General features: G+C 35.2%; 2 protein-coding genes across 6 annotated transcripts in view; one reads left to right on the top strand and one right to left on the bottom strand.

Annotated features, from left to right (window-relative positions):
- Positions 1-23,147, top strand: part of LOC134543321 (GPI mannosyltransferase 2) — a 151,181-nt gene that overhangs the window by 5,024 nt on the left and 123,010 nt on the right. The window lies entirely within an intron of this gene.
- LOC134543307 (dual oxidase-like) overlaps positions 18,459-23,147 on the bottom strand; it is a 129,572-nt gene continuing 124,883 nt past the window's right edge. For all 3 annotated transcript variants that reach the window (XM_063388239.1, XM_063388256.1, XM_063388248.1), the window contains exon 32: positions 18,459-22,521. In XM_063388239.1, the coding sequence (XP_063244309.1) occupies positions 22,393-22,521 (129 nt within the window). In that variant the 3' untranslated portion in view covers positions 18,459-22,392. The remainder of the gene's footprint in view (positions 22,522-23,147) is intronic.

Below are 23,147 nucleotides of genomic sequence, written 5' to 3'. Positions count from 1 at the left end.
GAACAAATGCCCATTATCTTGATAGTAGTGAGTCATTGTCAAAGGTATCACGGTAATTTATTACGACTGAAATAACAACTATTTCACAAACATCAGCAGAGATCAAAAAAATTCATGCACAGTCTGCTACTAATCAAGTGTGTAATATCGTAAATGCTACAGGAAAACTGACAGAGAGCCATTTGTGAAAGTGGGGATTTCATGTTAAAAAAAAGAGGTTTACATCCCCGACACTGATCGTTACATTATGTTTCATCCGAAAATCGGACGCTTAGCAAGTAGTAGTTTAAGACTAATTTTAGAAACTGAAGCTAGTAGTATATTAGTGTGATTACTTTCCTTTTTAGTCATGGAAACATTACCTTAGTTTCAATTACAGTAACCTTCAAAACATTTTATTACTAATTTTTGTATTTTAAACACATCATTTCCTGCAGAATTGCCTCAACAAAAATCGTGAATCATTAAAAACAGTAGCTACTACTATAATAGCTGTGAAGGTGATACGGGTTTGATTCCGGGTCGGGCAAACAATTTTTTTTTTTCAATTGTCCTAACAACGTTGTTGGTCGGCTGGTTTTCGCAAGGACCACAATTTTTTTTTTCTCCCTTTCGTTCAACTATTTCATGTTTGCCCCATTCATCACACATCTTAAATATAGCTGCTGGTCCCTTCCGACTTCCAATCAATAAATTACTATGTGTTTATATATATACATACACACACGCTCTCAATTATAAAAAGATTGACTGTTGCTGTTATCGTGAGGGGAGAAATTGAAATGCCATGTACGTGCTGCATGTGGTGAAGCACGGAAGTGTTTCATAAAATTTAAACCAAACAATATAGAATTATGTTTATATCATACTTATGTATAACAAAGGGTGAGATATCACGCGAGGCAGACGTAAGATAGTGCGCACCGCCAAAGTGTAGGATGTCGCAGGAGAAAATGACTTTGGCGAGGGGAAGGAACAGGTGGGCCGAAACGACACAGCAACACGCACAACTGCAGCTCGTCGCGGCCGTAACAGTATAATATTTCACTCAAAATTTTTTAAACAGTCAGTAACTTATCGCAGTTTCTTCGTATTTTGCAACTTTTAGGTGCTCAAATAAGCAAAAAATAAGTAAAATAAGCTTTTGTAGTCAAAGGATACATCAGTTTGCAAAATGCTTACATAAATTTGTGTATGGTAGGGCAGTACATATTTTTTTTTTCAAAGTGTTCAGTTAGGAATTATTTGAATACTTTGCACCAGTTAAAACTAACTCCCTATTATGGCCTTGACCCCTCTCCCTTCGGTAAATGATATTACCATACTATTACTTATTGAAAGCGTGATCCGCCACGAAGGCAGGTATCGACCCGAGAGGCGTCGGGGAGAGAACCACTGCCCTCCAAGGTTCTCTACGTGACATGTTTCTGCGATGGTTTCGCTATTGCCTTCCACAGTATGGCGTGAAGAACAAACACCACAACAGCTCTGCCCGAGCCGGGATCCGAGCCCGGGTCCTCGTGCACCGCAGGCCGGCGCCTAGCCCACACTGGCCGCTGCCATTCAAGTGTTCACATTTATACAGTTCTGCAACTATTATTAGTATGGTAAAGTTAGAATTCTGGATTATATAAAATTTACACACAAGAAATGAAGTTCTCAATTATATCCTTCACTTTTTTTTTTTTTTTTTAAATAAAATGTGTTCATCACTAAAACAATAACCACTTGGAATTTTTCGAGCAACTGCAACTAACTTACGTGAAAAACATAAAACAAACACTATGTTACCTAATTCTGTGTTAGCGTAACAATAAGCATAACTAACAAAACTGTTTACAACAGTGATGCAAGCGGCGATTGCTCAGCATCTTGAGTGTTTTCGTCATTTGATTTTTCAATTTTCTTATTCCGAGAGTACTATTCTCTTGCGACAGCTTTCTTTGATTTCTTTAACCGGTGATAAGAGCTTTTCTCTTTGCCCATTCTCGTGAAAATGAACTAATTTTTACATTATTAATTAAATCAGAGACTAAATTTGCAAAGTTTGTTTAGTCTCCCTCACAAGGTAACTATTCAAAATACGTTATTTAAATATATATGTTATATATAATAACTGCAGAATTAAAATTGTGCTAAATATCACATTTACTGCAAAGCAATATGGCAGCAGATCTCAAAATTCTCGTTCTTCTCTCTCTGTGAGGACACAAACTTTGGACTTGGCAACACTGAGCGCGGCCTCCGCCGTTTGCTATTCGTGGCGCATTCTTTCGGCGCGTTTTGAAGTACACTGGAACGCTGCCGCGCGCGGTGCACAAGTATTTCACATACCATTCAAAATCTATACGGGCTACGTAAACCGCAAGTACCAATTTAAAATCTACGGAATTTCCTCTTTCAACGATGTTAAGTATCATGTGTTTAAAATTTGTTTTTCGATCAAAAAATTTAGTTTTCAAATGTTGATTAAATGCTACTACAGAGAAATAAATTATTTTAAAACTTTAATTTATACTATTCCATACAAAGTTTAGGAGCTGATTCCGTACGAAAAAGTGATTATTCTTATAATTTTTTTTTTATAGTTTCATTTGTTATTTTAAAAGTTTTCCTTAAAATTCTCATGTATTACAGCACGTATGTTGCATTATAAATTATGGCAATTTTTTAACATTGAAAAAAATATTAACCTTTGGAACTCCTATTACAGTTTTATAATAACCTTTATTTATCTATATACATGGTTACCTTTTCCAGTAACCATATTTTAACGCCAGAAATTACAGTTATAAATGGTGCCAAATTGAACATTTTGTTGAACCGCGCCTTTAAGCATTTCCCTCTGGTAAGCATATGAGAGCTTCAACACAATGTTCACAAACCAACTGTTTGCTGAGAGCTCTGACTACGTAGCCAGCAATGTACTCAATAATTATTTCAGAACATTCACTCAAGTGACAAGGCTGAGGTAGATATGTATGATCTACATGATTGCTTCCGCCTTTCTCTTACTCTGTATCATTCAATAGCCGAAACTTCTCTAAAGATGCATTTAGTAACGTGATCGCACTCACAGAAGATGAAACGCCAAGTATGGAGAGATCTTCCAAAGGCAAACAATTGCCATTTGTAGTACCACGTATCTCAGACCGAATCTGTGCACTGATGTAGCCACTTACAGTGTCCATGTGGACAAACCTAACATTCACAACAGACCATTTTAAGGCCGCGTTAATGCATGTTCAGTTTAAGTTTTACAAATTTGTGATATTGTGATATTGGTCGTTTAGGTTAGGTTAGCTACATTAAAATTATTTTAAAATATGGCATATGATTGATTACATTAGTATAGCAACATAAAAGATACTGTTAAGTGTTTTTAACATTTGCTTAGGAATGAACCATGTAGCACGGCAACCAGTTCACACCTGTCCTTTCCGTGGCCCAGATAGTTTCGAAGTTCACAGAAGTTCGCCATTCACATTAGCAACTTCAATTGAACATACTGTAGGATAAAAATGTGCACGAAATATATTCTTTCATATACTTAAGTGACTTAAGAAATTAGAGAATTTTTGAGCTACATTGAAAATACTTGAAATAGTGTGGATGGTTAAATAGGTTAATGTTAGCTACATTAGAAATACTGTGAAATAATTGAAAGGTTTGTTAGGAGACGATAGTTACACCTTAAATTGGTAATTCCTGAAAAACAAAAAAAAATATTTTACTGCATTTTTAATGTAGCTATACTAACCTAACCAACAATCCAGTGTTTTAAAGTACTTTTAATGTAACTAACCTAGCCTAATTAAACACTATCAATATTAGACTATACTTTGAAAGAAAAATTTTCGAAATTGTTTTTTATTACTTTAATTACGGAAAAGTTACGCCGAGGGAATTTTAGAACAAAATAATACTAAACCACAATGCATAAAACTAAAAATGAAATGTTTTACAGATTAAATCACTTCTTCTCATCCATTTCCTCACCATATTTTTTAAGTTGTCTTATAATCGTTGACGATAAAATTGGTACATTATTGGGCTTTGGTACAAGCAAGCTGGTAACACATGTATTAAGAAATATGTAGCAAATTTAAAATTGGGTGAAATTATGCGAAATCAACTACAAAACAAGACGTACTGAAGTAAAAACTATAATTTATTAACAAATAACAAGACATTACTACGTAAATTTATATAATTTGGACAGCAATAATCAATGGAAAATATTTATTTTATTTGCACCCAATAGATTCAATTTTTGAACAGTATATTCACAGAATATAGGGCTTGTCAGATTTATATACATTACAATAAGTAAATAACACTTAAAACATATACAATATCATATACATAGGTAGATTTACATATATATTGATATAAAAAAATGTAGATAAAACTAACACAATTATTATTAAACTGTAATGGTATAGGATCAGTCTTCTTTACCCTAGGCCTAGTAACAATAACGTCATAGATCCTTTTACTTAATAAATACACTTCTTTACCTGAGTTATTTAAGTGATATCCATGCCTAGTAAAATACTTTCTATCCATATTATCTACATTAACAAACACAGAATTAACAAAATACTTACAAAGACCTTTCATTTTGTGGTTTGTTTTACGAACTTCATTTATACAAGACCACATTGGCAACTGATGTTGCTGTGGCATACCCACAACAACAACATTTGTAAAGGTTAACTTAGACAACTTGTTCTTTAATTCATTAATCACATGGGAACTCTCGTTGCATGTAGCATCATTGCTTCCCCCTACTATAATTACAGTTATCTGAAAGATTGAAATTTTCACACTTATTCTCACAGTCCTTTATTACTGTAGCACACTTCGACCCCGGCTTCACAAATCCTATATATAATGTTTTGGAAGAAGGTTACTAATTTCCCATGCTAAACCATGGCCACGGCTATCGGAAAACAAAGTGACTTTACCTGCATTCTTTTTGGTTTTGATTTTTCCCAATTTCTTCCGACTAGGAAAACCATCAAGACTATCGTTATAAACATCGTTTTCCAAAAATACTGAACCTATTTTCCACGGGTATAGTAGTTGTTCCTCCTTGATTTCTTGAGAACTTTGTACATTTCTTGTGTACCACTTCTGCCCACGTAGATTTGCTGGTAGAACTAATGATGTTATGATTAGACTGTATCTCTTCTTGCAAAATTTTTATCACTTCTTGAAGGGATGCAATTTCTTGTAAAAGATGCTTTACATCATTTGCACTTACTGATGTTTCTTTTAAAAGTTCAGCTGCACTGTTTTTAGCACAAAATACTTGTGTTTCTTCTTGAAGAACTTTTATACTTTTATGGTTTCATGCAGGTAACATGATCTAATTATAAACTTACTTATAAAATGTAATTCCAGTCTGCTTTTTCACTAGCCTATTTGTACACCATAAGCACAACACAACATTGTTTTATTTCATTAAAAACACCATTTCAAACTTGTATTCGCCATTTGTTTTGGTAGCATTAGTGGGAGTGTCCCAAAAAGCAAAATGACTTCAGCATCCACGCCAAACAACTACTCCCTAACTTCTTTTCTCCATGGTTGTGACATAGCCAACACAAGTAGTTATGAATCATTTCAAAAATTAAATTGAAATATGTTTCTTGAGGTCTTTGAAATGTAACAGTATACACAAATATTAAAACTATTAAAATAAATTGGACAAGATTAGTTTTGGAACAATACTTTGGACAAACTGAAGATAAGTTAGAATCGAATCCTGAATTCATTTCCCAAGAGGTACCATATTTACAATACCGTACCATAAAAATCGGGTAACTCGACGAAACACTTTGGTGCAATACAGAACTAACTCAAATTGTTAAATATTGATGCAATTTAACCTTCCAATTACCAAAACATGTACATATATATATATATATATATATATATATATATATATATATATATATATATATATATATATATATATATATATATATATATATATATATATATATATAAAACATCTGTTTAAAGTAATTGTATAACATTGATAAACTTAACCTAAAATTTAACTCTGGTTGTGTGATCTTGCTATTTATTTTTAACTTCCATCGAGATATAAATTGTCGAGTCCAGGATGCCTTAAATGTTAAAACAAACTTTCTACGTTATGCAAACTTAGTACCTACACCGTAAAGTACACACATGTGGGTGCAATCCACTGTATCAGCTTCGGGGTTATATACTCTGGTTTTTTTAAGACGCCTTCGAACTTGCGATAAACACCATCATCATTGGATTCTCTCCTTCGTGGGCAGAGAATCTAGGCTTCGACTCTGACCATTGGCGTGCCGGGTGGTGCATTACAGCAACTGGGTCCAATGTGGTGTGTGTGTTAGCTGGGTTGGAGCGTGTTATTGGGATCTCAGGTTGCTCAACCTGTGGTGAATCACAGCTCCTGATTATTTCATTGGTATTGGTGTTCAGGGCTGGTGTCAATGCTACATGGTGACTGGAGGAGTGTGTGAGATTTTTTACCCTCAACTGCAACACCTTCTCTTGTAGCTTGCCTACCTGCTGCTCTATGTCAAGTGAAAACTCTGTTTGCCTTTTCACTAGCGTGTCCACCTGCTCCCTCATGTCTGTGGTGTGATTGATTACTACATTTTCAATCATGGTCTGGCATGTAGATTGAATGTAATCCAGGCCACAGCTGTTCTGAGCAGCTTGCTCAGCTAATTTGTTTAGCCGGTCATTCAGCTGGCTGGTCTGGGTAGTCAACTCTGTTGCTAATCTAGTGGTAGTATTACTGCACTGCTGTTGTATCAGCTGCAACTGTGTCTCAGTGTAATTTTCGTGTTCTGCCAGCCGTACAGAAATAGCAGACACACTACTCTTGACTTCACTCATTTCCCTTTGAAAAGTGTTATTAATAACCTTCCTCCAACCTAGCATTTTGTTCTTGTTGTTGTTTGTCCAATTGCTGCCTAATACTATCCTTAGTACTATTGAGATTCTCCTCCAACCTAACACTCTGTTCTTGCTGTTTGTCCAATTGCTGTCTAATACTATCCTTGGTATTATTGAGATTCTCCTCCAATCTAGCACTAGTGCCCTGGAGACTCTCCTCCAGTTTAGCACTCTGTTCTCGTTGTTGCTGGTGGTTAGATTTTACCTCTTGCCACATGCTTTGCAGCATAATGAGCAAGCTAGCACTAGTTTCAGTACTTATTGCAGCTGGCAATACAGGCAAAGGTGTGTGTGGTGTGGTGGTAGCTTGGGGTTGTGCCATTTCTAAGCTAGCCGCTCCAGCATGTGTTACTGAGGTAACAAAGTCTGAATTATGTACGTGGCTAGGTGATGTGGGAACAGATAAATCTACAGAGTGTGTAGACTCCACACTACTGTCCCTGGAGCTGTCCTGGCTGACACGTTTACTCCTTCCCCTAGTTTCCATATTTACAGTGACAAATTATAACACAAAAACACAATACAAATACACACACTATAGGCCCCACCGTTCGAGCGCCAGAAAAATTTTAAATTTTTTTATGATCCCTTCTGTACACAAACGTGTACTTGAAGAAAATAATATTTTTTTTTCAAAATTACTTATGAACTCTATTGCAGGATTTAATAACAGGGCGCCATAGGTATTCAACATGTAACAACAAAATAATACTATCAATAATTATTTTTATTGCATTAAACATAGTATGAAAAACCTCGAGTCATGGAATCAACAAAACCAACAAATATTAAATAACTAAATGAGTCCAGTCTATGGGATGTCGTAGTGTAGATAACCTGACTCTTAAACAAAATAAAATAAAAGTATTTAAGTTCCTGAAAGTGTTCACAAAGTAAAAAGTTTTGGGGTTTGCTCCGGCTTGCTCGAGCATGAAATTCCTAGCTTCTGGACCTCTGAACTTGTGTGTGAGTAAATTGTGGATTTTTAAATATTTTTGCCGATATTTGCCGAAAGTCAATAGTCACGTAATTTGATAATAATTCAAAGTTTATCCTACTACTGTTCAATTACGTCGACGGTAAAAATTACGTTAGCGTCCCAATATAAAGACGATGCAGACCATACCTTAACTCTGGACGATTAAGATCGTTCAGAAAATACGTCGTCACTCACGTAAATTGAATGCAATCCTTCTGCATTCAATATCAGGGTGTCACTGACTATTACCCTGTATGCAGACATAATTTTCACAATAATAACGCCGAAATTAGCCTCGCCACGTATAAATATTCCCCGAGGGAATAAACTTCAACCCGCACTAAATGACGTCATTTTCCACTCTTTTTCTTCTCTCTTGCCTAAATAAATGTTACTTGAAATAGGCCAATCACGGCCGCGACACGTTAGCGTCCTTTTTACCTAGGCCAATAAAATGTCATTATTACACAAGCATAGGCTCGTTGAAGCTGTTCCAAACGCCGCGCGATTATTTATAACAGCAGTTGTCATGACGACGCGGCACGAGCTGCGGGCGCCGCCATGCAAGAAACAAAACAAAACACTGCCGAAAGTCCGGGAAGCGGTATTAACCTCGAACGTAAAACAATAACAAACAGTTTCAGTTAGTCTGATAATACCGTAGTATTACAGCTGCTCAATCTTACATTTTATTTGTCAGAACCACACTAACGTGTCATGATGTCCTTCAATGAAGATATTTAGAAAACACGGTGGTTTAGTTTCATCTTAAATATTGGGATTTACAATGTACGTTTTATAGGACTAGTATTTATACAGGTAATATGCCAAGTATCATTCTGATTGGGAAATGATGTTTAACAAGAAAACCAGTTTAAATGTGTTTGTGCATATGTGTGTGGTGTGAATGCAGAAGGTGATTTCAAACAGAACATGTAAAATTGGTATTTGCATAAATAAGAAACTAAAGGGGTGGACATTGTTGGAAAAAAAAATGTTTATTTTTGGATTATATGTAAATACATTCAAAAATTTAATTTATCTTTAACACAGTTCTATATTTAAAAACAATTTTATTTTGTAGGTTATCTCTATGCACAATTTTCTTCTATTTTGTTTGGTTTGTGGATTTTTAGGTATATTTCGAAGAAAGACTACCTATTGTTATTGAAGCAGTTTTCAAAGTGCAACTGCGTGATAATTTTAAGATGATTTTTCGTTTAATGTTTTATAGATACCGAAGCCATCGTGAAATCAAACGTTTGTGTGTATATACATATACAATTTATGGACACGATACTGCCTTAATTGTGCACAAATAATTTCCAAACTGATAAATAAAATATAGTAATAAAATTTTGGTCAAAATATTTAATGGGCATAATCCCACCAAAGGGGTAAAATGGCGAAGGTTATGATTAACTTAACAATCACTTTAAATCCCATAGTATGACAAATATTGCATCGTTTGAACGTATTGTAACTCGTAGGAGTAATACCAAAAACCTTTGAATACAATTTTTGATACGACCAACCATAAATGCAAGGGTCGGAAAAAACATGAGTTTGTGTAGAGAAAAGTTCGTAACTTTCTTTGTAGACACATCATCAAATCTGTTAGTACTGTTTGTAAATGTTATAATTTTTAACACAATTTATTGTCTGAAACAATTTTTTATAAGCCAAACGATTGCTCAAGGGGTTGTAAATAGAAAGGGTAGAAATATAAAAAATCTCAATTCCCATACCATGTACAATATTAAATACGTTCTTACTTATGGTAAAACCCTTAAAAAGTGAATTATATAACAATTAATGTTAAATGTATATTTTTAATTTTTATCTAAAACTTTGGTCCAAAACAATTTTTGATTAGACCGCAAGAAGTTGAAAAAAAAAACTCATGTGGAGATAAAAAGAACTAAACAAAACTTCCGTACCATGTACCTACACTATCAAAGTCATTCATATTTTTATTTAACTTTTTATATAGTGTCAAGAACGTTTATATGAAGTAAAATATTATGTAACCAGCCATTACTGCAAGCCGTGGGAATAAAATTGGTTAAAAGACAAAAAAAATCATAACTTTTTATTTGATATATGTACTCTCAAAAATGAAATATTTTTTGCAGAATTCGTAAACATGATCAAAAACCTTTGGCTGAAACAATTGTCGATACGACAAACTATTTACAGTTATAATAGAGGTTGAAAAAAGTTTTATAGTTCCTATCAAATATTTTGAAATTTATTTTTAACTATCTTCATATTATCATAAACAATGATCCAGAGCAATTTTTTTTGTGACCACTTATTAGTGCATGGTATGAAAAGTAGTGTTAGAAGGTAATAAATGCGTAGGCGTAATATGAAATACGTTCTATGTTATTCAGTCCTGGATGAATTGAACTAAATCTTTTAAAATAGTTTTGGGCCATGGAATAAGACAGGATCAATTTTGAATATTGTAGAACGTACAAGATGCTTAAAAAGTTTCAGAAGTTTATAGAAGTTTTTTGAACATTTCATGAAGTGTTAGGTACTTCGAAATCTACCTAAACCTGTCTGTGCCGAGAGGGATGGATTTCGTTTACTCAATTTGTCATACTGGAAAAACTGTGTAGTGCAGTGCTTATGAAGTAAGTTGAATGACAAAAATTAATTTTGCAGCTGCCTTGAAGGAAATTTTTTTTTTGCTGTAAGGTATATTTTTATTTTGTTACTTGAAGATTTAATATTATTCAATAAATATTTTTCTTTGATGATTTAGATTCGTTTCATTTGTAATCAAACTTTTTTTAAAACTTATCTACTTTTTATTTCATACCAAAAATTCTTAAACTTAAAAAAAAATTCAATTATCAAAACGTAAAATTGAACAGCCGTTAGTAAAAATGTGTGCCTTTTAAATTATTTGTATTTAAAATATCCCTACTACTGATTTTAGTCTGGAAATTTGCCTGTTTGCCTACGTATTTTTGACACCCTTGTGACTGAATAAAACTGCCTGCGCCCTTGGTGCAGAAATGCTGTTAATTTAGTAACTGATCAATATTTAAAAAATATATAGATAAAAATTAAGAAAAAGTTCAAAAGTTAAACATTTTGGGAATCAAATATATGTAAATTAAAATGCTCATTCACAGCGTGACTGTACTGGTGGCACCATAGAGGTTTTCAAGTAGTTTTGCGAATAACCGGGAAAACATCACATTGTAATCAACCATCAATGTAAAGTAGTGTCCAGACATGTATTTCTAAGTCAGTAATTCAGACAGAATTATTTTTTACGTATGCAGTCACATTTGTCTGTGTGACATATACACAATAACTTAGTGTTAACACATTACTATCAACCACTAAAATAAGTATTTTGCTATATCGCTACACTAAACATAATATATGCAATTGGCACGCCAGCTACGGTAAACTAAAGGACGCAGAGTGATTCAGACACATGGCGAGGCGGCAGGGCGGCTCTTATCTGGCCAGCAGTGTCGGCGTGGGGAGGAGGGTGGGTACTAGTGAGGTGGGGCAGTGAGAAGGAGGAGATAAGAGTAGTTCCGAATGTCGCCACTCAGCTCCGAGCAAGAACGACATGCTATGTACGCGGTCACGTGTTTACTCTCTAGCCAGACGGCGCCCTTAAGGTGCAACGAATAGGCCTAGTCTCCCATGTTATATGACTTTTATTTAGAAATCCGGAAACAGTCAATGTTATAGCTAAGCCCTGATGATAATGGATTTTGCCTTTACGTGAGCTGGTGTGTAGGAACTTGTATTTTAATGCAGTGGCTCGTCTTGCATGCACGGACGGTTTTGACCTAGTTGTAATTTGGTATAGGACAGGAAATCAGCTGATCGTTTCTCAGAAAAACATATACGTTTAAGACTATAGACTATAGACTCTATTACGTAAAATATGAAATTAATTAATAATTTTATCTACACTTGTAAAGGGCCCTTTTGTATAAGATTTTTGATACTCACCTGTATTATCTGCTACTTCTATAATTTTCATGCTTCTAAAGGTATTTTTTTTTAATATTAGATGTTTTAGCTATCTATCATTAGCTTCCATATGAGGCATACTGTTAATTATCCTATTTTGTACTAGTAAACCTTATCTAGTATATTTACTTTAATTGGTTTTACGTAGGTAGTTATCCAAGACTAGCCCTTAATACCTTTACTTGCCTTTTATGTTTACGCCAGGCTACGGCGGGCTTCATTAATTTAGAAAATTGTTTTTTATTTTAAAGAATTTTTTCCATGGGAAAGATAATGAAAATGTACAGCTTCAAGGTTTAAAAAGAGGGTGTGAAAATACTTAAAAAGCATTGCAGGGTGGCCACCAGCCTTGAATTTCAGGAAAGCGGGAAATATGTATGAAATTTCGTCATTGAGAAAAAACCTGGATTTATGATTGAATTACTTGTTGTTGGGAATTTCATATATCTCTCTCACAGATAATATGTCTGCTAGTTTTACAGGTTATGTCAAACCCTGACTTTTGATGATACAGTAGAACTTGGATAATTCGAACCTCAAGAGACCAGTCAAAAACTTCGAATTATCCAAAAATTCAAATTAAGGAAGTTCGTAATATAAATAGGGCCAAAACAATAAAAAATCATATTTTCTATTAAAACTCTTTATTGGTTGACATTTTTTGAATAAATACATCGATTAATGCCTAAACGATACATACATATTAAAATGACCTTAAAACTATTGAACTGAAACATAAAAACAACCTATTGTTTTTGAAAAAAAGATGATATTTTGGCCTGTTTTCTCGAATTAAGGCTCTCGGCCATTACAAAAGATTCTAACTTATTCAAAGAGATGAAGTATGAATCACTTACATTAATTCGGCTCTCAAAAAAAGTCTAAGTTCTTTTATGTGATTCATGGCGTCAGCTGCACTCGGCACCGGTTCTTCTTCTACTCCAGCGATCTCTTCTTCCGAACCTTTTCCGTCATCGTCTTGCTTCTCACTGCCGAGCACCTCTGCGATGATTTCGGTGTCAGTGACGTCACCGCACACCGCAACATCATCGACATTGAGAAAGTCTTCGTACGAGATGGTCGGGTCGGCTCCCACATTCTCCCAGCCGTCGACTGCTGCTGGAATGGCTTCCGCTTCAGTGGCTTCCACAGTTTCGTCCTCGGTTTTAACAAAACCTGCCTTTTTAAAACAGTTTTTGATTGTTTCTGGCTTCACTCTGTCCCACGCTTGCTAACACATTCTGGAAGCTTGCAGAATATCGAGCTTTATTTTCAGGGCGTTTCCATCTCCGGACAGTATGTTTTCTACCAGCAAGGTTCTGTAGAAATGTTTCAAATTTTTTATTATCCCTTGGTCCATTGGCTGGACAACAGATGTCATATTGGCTGGGAAAAAAACCACTTTAACACATTTCAACACTGGTATGGTGTTATGCGCAGTACAGTTGTCGATGAAGAGGACCACCTGACGCTTTTCTTTAATAAACTTCATGTCCAACTTTATTAGCCACTTTGAAAACAGGTTGCCTGTCATCCAAGCGTTTGAGCTGTTAACGTAATCCACCGGTTTCGACTTGACATTCTTAAAACAACGGGGATTAGCCGATTTTCCAATCATCAACAAGGGCAGCTTTTCTGAGCCGTCCATGTTTGCTCCGACTAAAAGCGTCACTCTTTCTTTGCTTAGTTTTCCACCATGACATTTTTCGCTTTTAAATGCCAATGTTTTGTCCGGTGTGCATTTAAAAAAAAGGCCAGTCTCATCAACATTGAAAATATTGTTTGGGTCTCTATCTTGGATCATCTCTTCTAAATCTCGCTTCCACTGGCCGGCTTCTTGCTGGTTCACTGCCCCACTTTCGCCACAGACTGCTTTGAACGTAATTTTATTACGTTCTTTGAAACCATCCAGCCATCCAGTGCTAGCTTTGAAATTTTGTTTGCCCAATTCTTTAGCGAATTGCTCGGCCTTTACCCTTATTAGGGGACCACTCAACGGAATTTTTTTGTCTCTGGCTTGCTTGAACCACTTAAGAACACAATTGTCGACGTCTGGGTTATCTGGTTCTCGTAGTCGTTTTCGGTCTTTATCAAATTCCTCTACACTGCTGAGAATTTTATCTCTATTCTTCAAGAAAGTGGATAGAGTGTTGGGTGGAATCCCAAAGTCCTTCGCGATTTCCAATTTCTTTTTCACGCCTTTGTCCACTTCCCTAATCGCCGCTACTTTTTCAGCTAGAGTCAAAGTTTTATAAGCACGGGATTTTGTAGACGAGGTCGACGCCATGGTTGCTACTCTCACAGTTCACTCACTAAACGTCACTGTACGTAAAAACTACACGTAATCACACAAGACAATTTTAAATAAGCTACAGTACACTGTATGTTACAAAACAGACGATACACAGAACGATGCACAGTTGTACAGTACGGAGTGGAGAGGGGTGAGTGTGGGGAGGGGTGACCTTGGAGACACTACTGCTGCGTGTTGTTGCTACGCGCAGGCGGTCGGCACTCGGCACAAGTGTGCGGGAGGGGAAGGGTGAGTCATCACACTACAAGCTACCGCGCATTTGGTCAAACGCTTAACTTTTGCCGAGTATTGTTTGTAAAACGTATTTCCCGATAAATTTACAATTTTTTGAGCCGTAGTTTATAATTTATTCACTAAATTAGACGCACCAAAAATTCGAATTATCCAAAATAAAATTCGAATTATCCACGATTTTTAGCATTGTTTAGATACAAAATGCTAGGGACCAAGAGGAAAATTCGAATTAAAGAAGATTTTGAATTAAAGAAGTTCGAATTATCCAGGTTCCACTGTATTAGAATTTCATTTCAAATTAACAAATAAACCAGTAATAGTTTTTCTTTTTACCATTTGCTAATTGGTAATTGGTGGCAGTTCTGCAGTAATGTGGTTGCATCAACTTTGATTAATTCGACTACAGCCATATTGAAAATTTGCGGCTGATCACCAAATAATTGAATACCTTTATCGTTCTTGGGCATTCACATCTTCAATATGGCAGTTCTGTTATTGCTTATAGTGAATATGATTTTAAATACATACAAAAGGCACTCAATTTATTGAGACGTTGCTTACGAGATGTTAATTTTACCTAATGATTTGGTTTTTTCAATTTTCTATTGTTAGAATTTCGTATACAGCTTCTGACCAATTTTATGGTATAAATGCCCAGAATATTCTTTCTGATTTTAGTTCATACAGACAAGCTACTACATTGGAACATAGCTGTAGTTTGTGAAAAATGAATTTTTGCCAAAATGCTGTTCAGAAGAGGTATTCTTATTTCTGTACGTGATGATCAATTTGAGATGTTTAGCCTCTGGTGTGTCAATTATGTTATGGTTTTGCATGGTGAAAATATAAGTAAATTTATTTCCCATCACAAATCGTTAATTGACTTAACTGGCTCTATAAATACTGATAAAGAATATGTTCTTACTATTTACATGTAATAATAGTTCAACCTTTTTTTTTGTCAGCCTAAAACAATTTAAAGCCCTGGTACAATTAGGTGGTCCTCAGACGTGACACTATCTGATTCTGGAATTGTATTGTATGTGACGTCACTCTGTACGTGTCGAGATGACCAACTTTAATATTTGGGGTTATCAGCAGGCTGGCAGGATGTGTGGGTTCCATTCACCATTGTTTTGTGATGTCATAAATGACATGCCAAATCAAAAGTTTATGTAATCTGCAAAGGTGCAGTAAAAACAATTCGGGTTCATTGAAAATATATATTACATGAAATAAAACATATTAGTAAGCAAAGTTTGTTGTTAAAACAGGCTCACTCACAAACTTTGGCTGGCTGAAAATCTGTTGAGAGCATAAACAACAGGGTAGCATTCACATATTTTTCACTTTTATTTTTGACGTGACAATGTCTAATAAATCGATGAACGCTGGCTGCACGCATGAAAAAGTGTCCCATTATGCACATTGTCCCATTTCACTGTGTCCCGTTACACTAATTTTATATTGCTCTTTGCTAACCTGAACCTCCTAGTATGGCGACCGAGTCCCTGGCGTAATTCAATTTCATGCATTTCAATGTAACATTTTCATTGCTCTTTGCTAACCCGTTCCTCCTAGCATTGCTGCAGAGTCCTGGCGCAAATATATTATTTTTGACTGCATCTTGGTGTTGGGTAAGCCATTTGCCTTCACATCATCCTTGAAACACTCCCATTCGTTTCCTATTTTTCCTATCATCGTCCTATCCTTAACATAATAACACAGATTGGAATAAATTAAATAAAAAAAACATGTATAAAAGTTATAGTTGAAATAATCTCTTTGTTAAAGTAATAAACATATTTGAATTAATGAGTGCAAATAAAAGTAAATTTATCAATTAAATTGTAGATTTCATTTCACTCCTTCTTTGTATCCATACAAAATAGTGATAATTCAATAAAAATGATTCAATTTTATTCATAAAAGTATGCAATCATTTCATCAATGTTTGGTTATGACGTTGTCACGTTAAACTATCTTCCGTAAACCAACTTTACAGACAACTAATTTTTTTATTATGTTTTATTTAGTTTTGTTATAATTTATAGGGCTACATATGAAAAATTTTTATTTATAAAATGGCAATGGCAATTTTACAAAAGCTTCTATTCACAAATAAAAATAGGCAAGTGTTTCGATGAGCACATGAAAATGTACATGGTCAATGTTTACTTTATTTGCAAACTCGGAATCTGTATTGACTAGAACAGGAGTATAACAAATTATTACGTAATAATTGAGTATTATTGAGTGGTTCTTGCTTACCATTATTATCTTTATTCTCAGCAATTAATAGTATTATGGCGAACAACAAAATGTAAGATATAGTAGCTTAATAATTTCAAAATAAAACTATGAATCTTCAAACATTGAAGCATATGCTTCTTGCGTCGCTGTACAGCAGTGCGATTCCTTCCCCTCCCTTCGTCGTTTCCCCCTCTCCGCTTCCTCTTACGCTGGTTGGATTTTCCCTCCGCATCCCCACTCCTTCCCCTGTAGTGTGTTATTCCGCCGCAGCTCCAGCGCCCTCTATATTGTGCTTATAAGGGCCTGCGAGCTCTTGTCTCGGGTCGTTCGGTTGCGGTCGTGGGAGCAGTGGTAACTTGCATACAGTAACGTTAAATTTCTTGCACGATGTGGTCGTGGCTTGTTTACATACATTTGTTTCGCCATTGTAAAGTTAACTTTAATCAGCCACGATGTTTGTTCGAGCCGTTTGGGCTGTAGTATGGGCATTTCTGTTTGTCTCTCGCTATACTGCCAGTTTTCTTACGTGGTTTGCATTGCCACTGGTAAACGTAACGTTTGATTCGTTGTAATGATAAATTTATTAACTTCTGTACTTTTTGTTTACGCCACACCGATATTGGCCGCCTTGCTTTGTAGTGGGGCTTTAATTAGTTTCATTTTTCTTGCTTGTTTTGTCTTTGCCCTTTAACGCCATACGCACCATTTGCTGCGCGAGCTAATATTGACATTGGGCTCGTGTAATCTCTCCCCTGGCCGCACCGAACCTCCACATTTAGGGCTATCTTATTCGTTTTGATTCTGTCTAAATAGTTTTGTTTGTTTGAATAATTTTTTATATGGCCTGCGCAGCCCGCCGGGGTTTTATACTCCTTTAATACTGCTGTATTTTAATAATCTTCTATTTTACTGTAACATATTGTATACTCCCAGTATTTATTTTCATGCAGATGCTGCGTTTATCGAGGTACCACATCATAACGGTTCACGTTATATTTGTAACTTTCTTGCGGACTTGTTGCAATTGTTTTATTGCGTCTTAATAGAGCACGTCTTATTCACATACATTGTTATGCATGTATTAAGCATTTATACTCATGATTGTTATCATTAAAAAAACAAGTTAACGAATGTGGTTAGTTCTGTTCTATAACAATATTTACACCTCTCTGAATAATTACACTTTTTGCTTTAATGTCTTGCAGTCTGGTCAAACCCGTGAGTCCACCCGGGCTGCAACATAAGTGTCTGTGAATACTATTTAAATATTTTCGGATATTTTAATAAGTAGCTTATTTTCAGTAATAAGCCAATAAAGGCTCTTAGAAAATTTAACCTGCCACATGACTATGTATATTAATCATTTTTGGTTGGATATATAGTGTGGGAACTATTTTATTCAAGTATAATTTTTTTTAAAGTTACGGTAGATCAGAAACAATAATTAAATTAATTATGCTGTCAGTTGTTAGAATATAAGTATAGGACCTGTGTCGTTAGTACATAACATTATATTGACATCTTAAATTTGTGTAGTTTCACCATCAAGCAAATTCCTTGAAAAACTTAAATTTTGTTCCTTGAAAGCTGGAAATTTGCATGAATTGCAAAATAAAAGTTTGGTTGCAACCCTGCATTGTTTACGTAGTACTCCTTACAACAGAATGCAATCAGAGTCAAGCAAAACACAATAAATATTCAAAATCAACACTTTATTGATTATGTTCATAATATTTTTTGTGTGATCATTTGGTATTAATGTGTAAGTACATAAATTTGAATATGTATTGCCTTTCAATGTACTAGATGTATGAGATGAAAATTGCAACATTGATTTTAAACAAAGTTTATTGTCTATAGATTTGTTCAACCAAATTAAAGTAATTAATTTGACTTTTGTGTTCTTTTAGTCATGCAGAGCTGCCAACCATTACGGATTTTCCGTAATTATTACGGATTTAACACCGAATTACGGAACATCGCTGGTTTATTACGGAAACGAGGCTTTGTGCTGCACGGTTACAGAAAAAGTTCTGTTTCTGCTGTGCTGTTTTGTGAACGCAGTTCGAATACATTGCGTGGTTGTGCGAATAACGGAACTAGTATGTGTGCGCATGTACTGTCGAAATAAGTAGATTAATTCTAGTGTTTTGAAATAATAATGGGATGGTATTACGTCCATTGTACGATACAACTAGTACCTATTCTCGCACTTTTCGTTTGTTGGCTACTTACATCAAATAATTTTTGTATGGTACTTTGGCTAACATGTGTTGTTTTAATTTATTTCTTGAAAGCCATTTTTTTCATGTTAGTGTTTTTGTCATGTCTACAGACGTGAAATTTTTTTATGTTTTTCGATAGTGTTGTGTTCTTCAGTGCTGGTTGTAAAAATGAAGCGTGTGACAGAAAAAATGTGTATCTGGGGGAAAAAAACACAATTCTTCAGAACTTTCGACCTAACTATTCAAAAGAATGGCCATGCTTGTCTTCAAATGTTTTGGAACACCACTCATTTTGTAATGTACGCACGTGTGACTTTTCGATTGCACATGATGGAAGGGATGACTTTAAACGGCATATTGAATCAAAGAAACATGCGGAACACTTTATAGCCATGATGAGCAATAAATCTATATCGTAGTTTTTTTGCTACATCTGAAGAAACGAAATTACGAACGCAGAGTTATTGTTGACAAGTTCGTTTGTTTGTCTTCTGTTATTGGTTTACAAGACAGTTCTTATCCAACCAGGATAAAATAAGCAAATAAAAAGACAGTTGTTCAAAAGTTTAACTTTGAATACTTTGAATTGAAGGTTCAAAATTTCCAGTAAAATTATTGACATTTCTTACATATTCAGATGATTGTATTGTTGAAATAGTTTTTTTTCTTCGATTAATTAATTTGCATTGTATTCATATACATAGGCCTATATTTTTCATTTTTTTTTGCATATTATTGTCCTTGTTTGATCTTGTGTGTGTCATAATTCCCCAGGAAAAATTTATCGTGCATGATTTATGTGTACTTTTTTCATATAATTGGCATTACTGATGGGTGTGATTTGAGGTTGGCAGCTCTGGTCATGGCTTTCTTACAGCAAATTGCATAGTGCTATTTGTATTTTAAAAACTACTCAGTTAAGGAAAATAGTCATGATTCTTATGGAACAAAATATGCTTTTTGGTTTATAACAATCAGTGGAAAGTGTAGAGCATTTTGGTATTTTTTCTTACTTTCAGGTGTGTTTATCTTGCTTTAAAGAACTTTTTTTATTTGTATGGTTCTATTATAACACTACAATTTAAGAATGACTTGAATTATACTTTAATTACATATGTTAATATCATGGAAACATTGAAAGATTTTTATAGTACACGCAGAAAAAATATTTTTAATAAATGGCGTTAATTTAGGTATACTGTATTCAGTTGTAAAACAACTCCTCAAAAATAGATACGTTTACCATGTTGACTCAGTCCATGTAGCTAGCATGTATGTCTGTATTATGGTTGGCTGAAGCTTATACACTATACCAGAAAGCACATACAGTAGAACCCCGCTAATCCGAACTAATTGGGACCGAACCCTGTTCGGATTGGCGAAAATTCGGATTAGGCGGAATATTGTCATATAATGCCATATTGTCTTTTTGAGGTGTATTTAGTGTATGATGTGTCAAATATGTATGAAAGGTCAGACGAAAAATACACCTTTATTATTTAGCGTACATATTTAGTATCATATATTTTTAATTACTCACATAGTCTAAACTGCAATTTCAAATATTCCGAGTTTAACAAATCCAACAGCCTACATTACGTGACAACATTAGGTCGAAATGAAGGGCGGTTCATGAGTGAATATTAGCGGAAGGGTAGTGACCTTCAACAAGAGTAAGCAAAGCACCCTTCCTCCTTCCCGCATAGGCTTACGCTGCGCCACACGCTACTGTTGTCACCTGCTACTGCACACTTGTCCTGTGTTTTGTGAGCCCTTGTGAGCGGTGTATAGTGCTGTTGGTCATAATGACAAACAAGCGTAAACATAAATCGTGTACATTAAAAGAAAAACTGGAAGTGCTGAAAAGACTTGACAAAGGTGAAAGTGTCACTCTGTTATCGAAAGAATTTGGTGTCGGCAAAGCAACCATTTCCGATTGAAAAATAACAGAGGTAAAATTGAGCAGTTTTGTACTACCAAAAGTGAAAAAATTATTGAAAAACGTAGCAAAACGAGTGTCTTCGTACGAAACATTGCACCAGGGTTTAAAATGTATAAACAACGCCTAACTGTGTTAGACTGTTGCAACGCTTCTGCCACAAATTAGCTTCCACTGATGGTTATCAGCAAATCGGCAAAACTACGCTGTTTTAAAAACATGAACATGAACACTCTCCCTGTATTATACAGAAACCAAAAGAAAGCTTGGATAAATCGTGTCTTGTTCCAAGACTGGTTTGAAAAACCATTTGTGCCAAAAGTAAAGGCTTTTAACAAAGAAAATGGATTGCCTCCTAGTGCTTTGTTAGTCATAGACAATGCGCCGTCACATCCTGAAGAAATGCAACTTGTTTGCGGTGATATCAAAGCCATTTTTCTCCCACCAAACGTCACTTCAATTTTGCAGCCAATGGACCATGGAGTTTCGCAGGCTTTGAAACAGAATTACAGAAAAATTCTTCTTCGTAGCATGCTTGAAGAGAATGAAGAACTGACAATCTAGCATAAACTCAAGAAAATCACCATTAAGGATGTCATTTACTGGGTAGCAGAAGCTTGGGAGAAAACACAAAAGGAATCTTTACAGAAATCATGGACAAATCTCTGGCCTGATTTAGAGTTTGTCCAAACGGTCTTCCCCCGGCAAAAGAAAATTTTGAACTTCTTCAACTAGTGAAAAAAATTGTACCAGGTTGCGAAAACACAGAAGAGTGCGTTGAAAAGTGGACGGCCATTGACGACTGTGGCCACGAGGAATACACAGATGAAGATATCGTAGCAGCTGTGCAGGGAACGTCAACTGATCTCGATGCAGACGACAGTGAGGAGGAAGGAAACGCGCCTACTGATGTTTCTCACACTGCCGCAGCCAGTGCCCTTGATCTGACTTTGCGCTACGTCGAGCAACATGCCGATGCAACCCAAACAGATGTTACGTTTGTACGGCATTGGCGAAACATTGCATCTTCAAGCCGATTAAGTGCATTGCGTCAAAGGAAGATTACTGACTTTTCTTCTTAGATAATGGTTTGCTTTTTTAAGTTTTGTTTTGTGTCAATCCTGTACTGGACATGAATTCTACAAATAGTATGTAAGTATATTCAAAAAATTTCAATATGTACCTATGTATTGAAGTACTATGTAGGTAATCCTATTTTTTTCTCTTTTCAATTAGACAATGAAATATATAAATTATAAGTTTCTTAAGAAAATATTAATAAACGTACAACATTACTTGAAAAAACTTGATTTTCTTTACTTTTCCTAGTTCTTAAATGTTATAAAAAAATTTTTTTTGTCCTAGCCTGTTCGGATTAAGCGGATATTCGGATTAGCGGGGTTCGGATTAGCGGGACTCTACTGTATATACATCATGTGTGTTAAAAATGAGTATTTCTGATTTCTTAGAAGTTCTTGAAGTGATGCTGGAACAGAGGTCCTCTCACTGTCTTCTTGTTCAGGCTGATGCACGACACATCCACGATTTGGGTCAGGGAAGGTGGACCACAGCTGAATACACCAATCTTACCCACCTGCCAGAAACAAGCATACGTGAACATGTGCGGGCTTAGTGATAGTTTGAACAAACTATCAGAAAACATGCACAGACAAGCTAAACAATGTGTGTGCTCAAGAAAAACTTAGTTGGCACACAACTGAGAATTTTTAAAAATTTTTAAAATTTTTATGGCAATTGTTTTGCAGAGGGTGGGGTATGGCAATTGTTGAAAAAAGGCAATTTTTTTTGCAAATATATTCATAAAATTGTATTTTAATACTTTAATTTATAAAATTAAATACACTCAAAGAAGTAGATTGTCATTGCAAAATATCAAAAGCACATTTTTCGCTCAAGAATTCAAAGAGTAGAGAGATGCATAGACCTTTTTTCACAAAGCATTAACTGCAGCCTGTAAATGAAGTCAAGTTCAAATCAGATGTCTTTGAAACCGAAAATCTCTAGGGAAAGGGAAAAAAACTAATGAAATTAATCATATCTCTTATGGCAAGACGAAGGACCCTACAAACAAAATAATTTATTGTAAATGCTAAAACTTAGCATGTGCTTCCAATAAAATTACCATCCCAGAAATTTAATGAGGCCACAACACTTCTCTTATGCTCAATGTCCTATAGATGTGGGACCTAACATACATCC

Source organism: Bacillus rossius, chromosome 1 (genome assembly GCF_032445375.1).
Source record: "Bacillus rossius redtenbacheri isolate Brsri chromosome 1, Brsri_v3, whole genome shotgun sequence".
NCBI classification, from domain to species: Eukaryota; Metazoa; Arthropoda; class Insecta; order Phasmatodea; family Bacillidae; genus Bacillus; species Bacillus rossius.
This window is presented reverse-complemented; position numbering and strand designations above follow the sequence as displayed.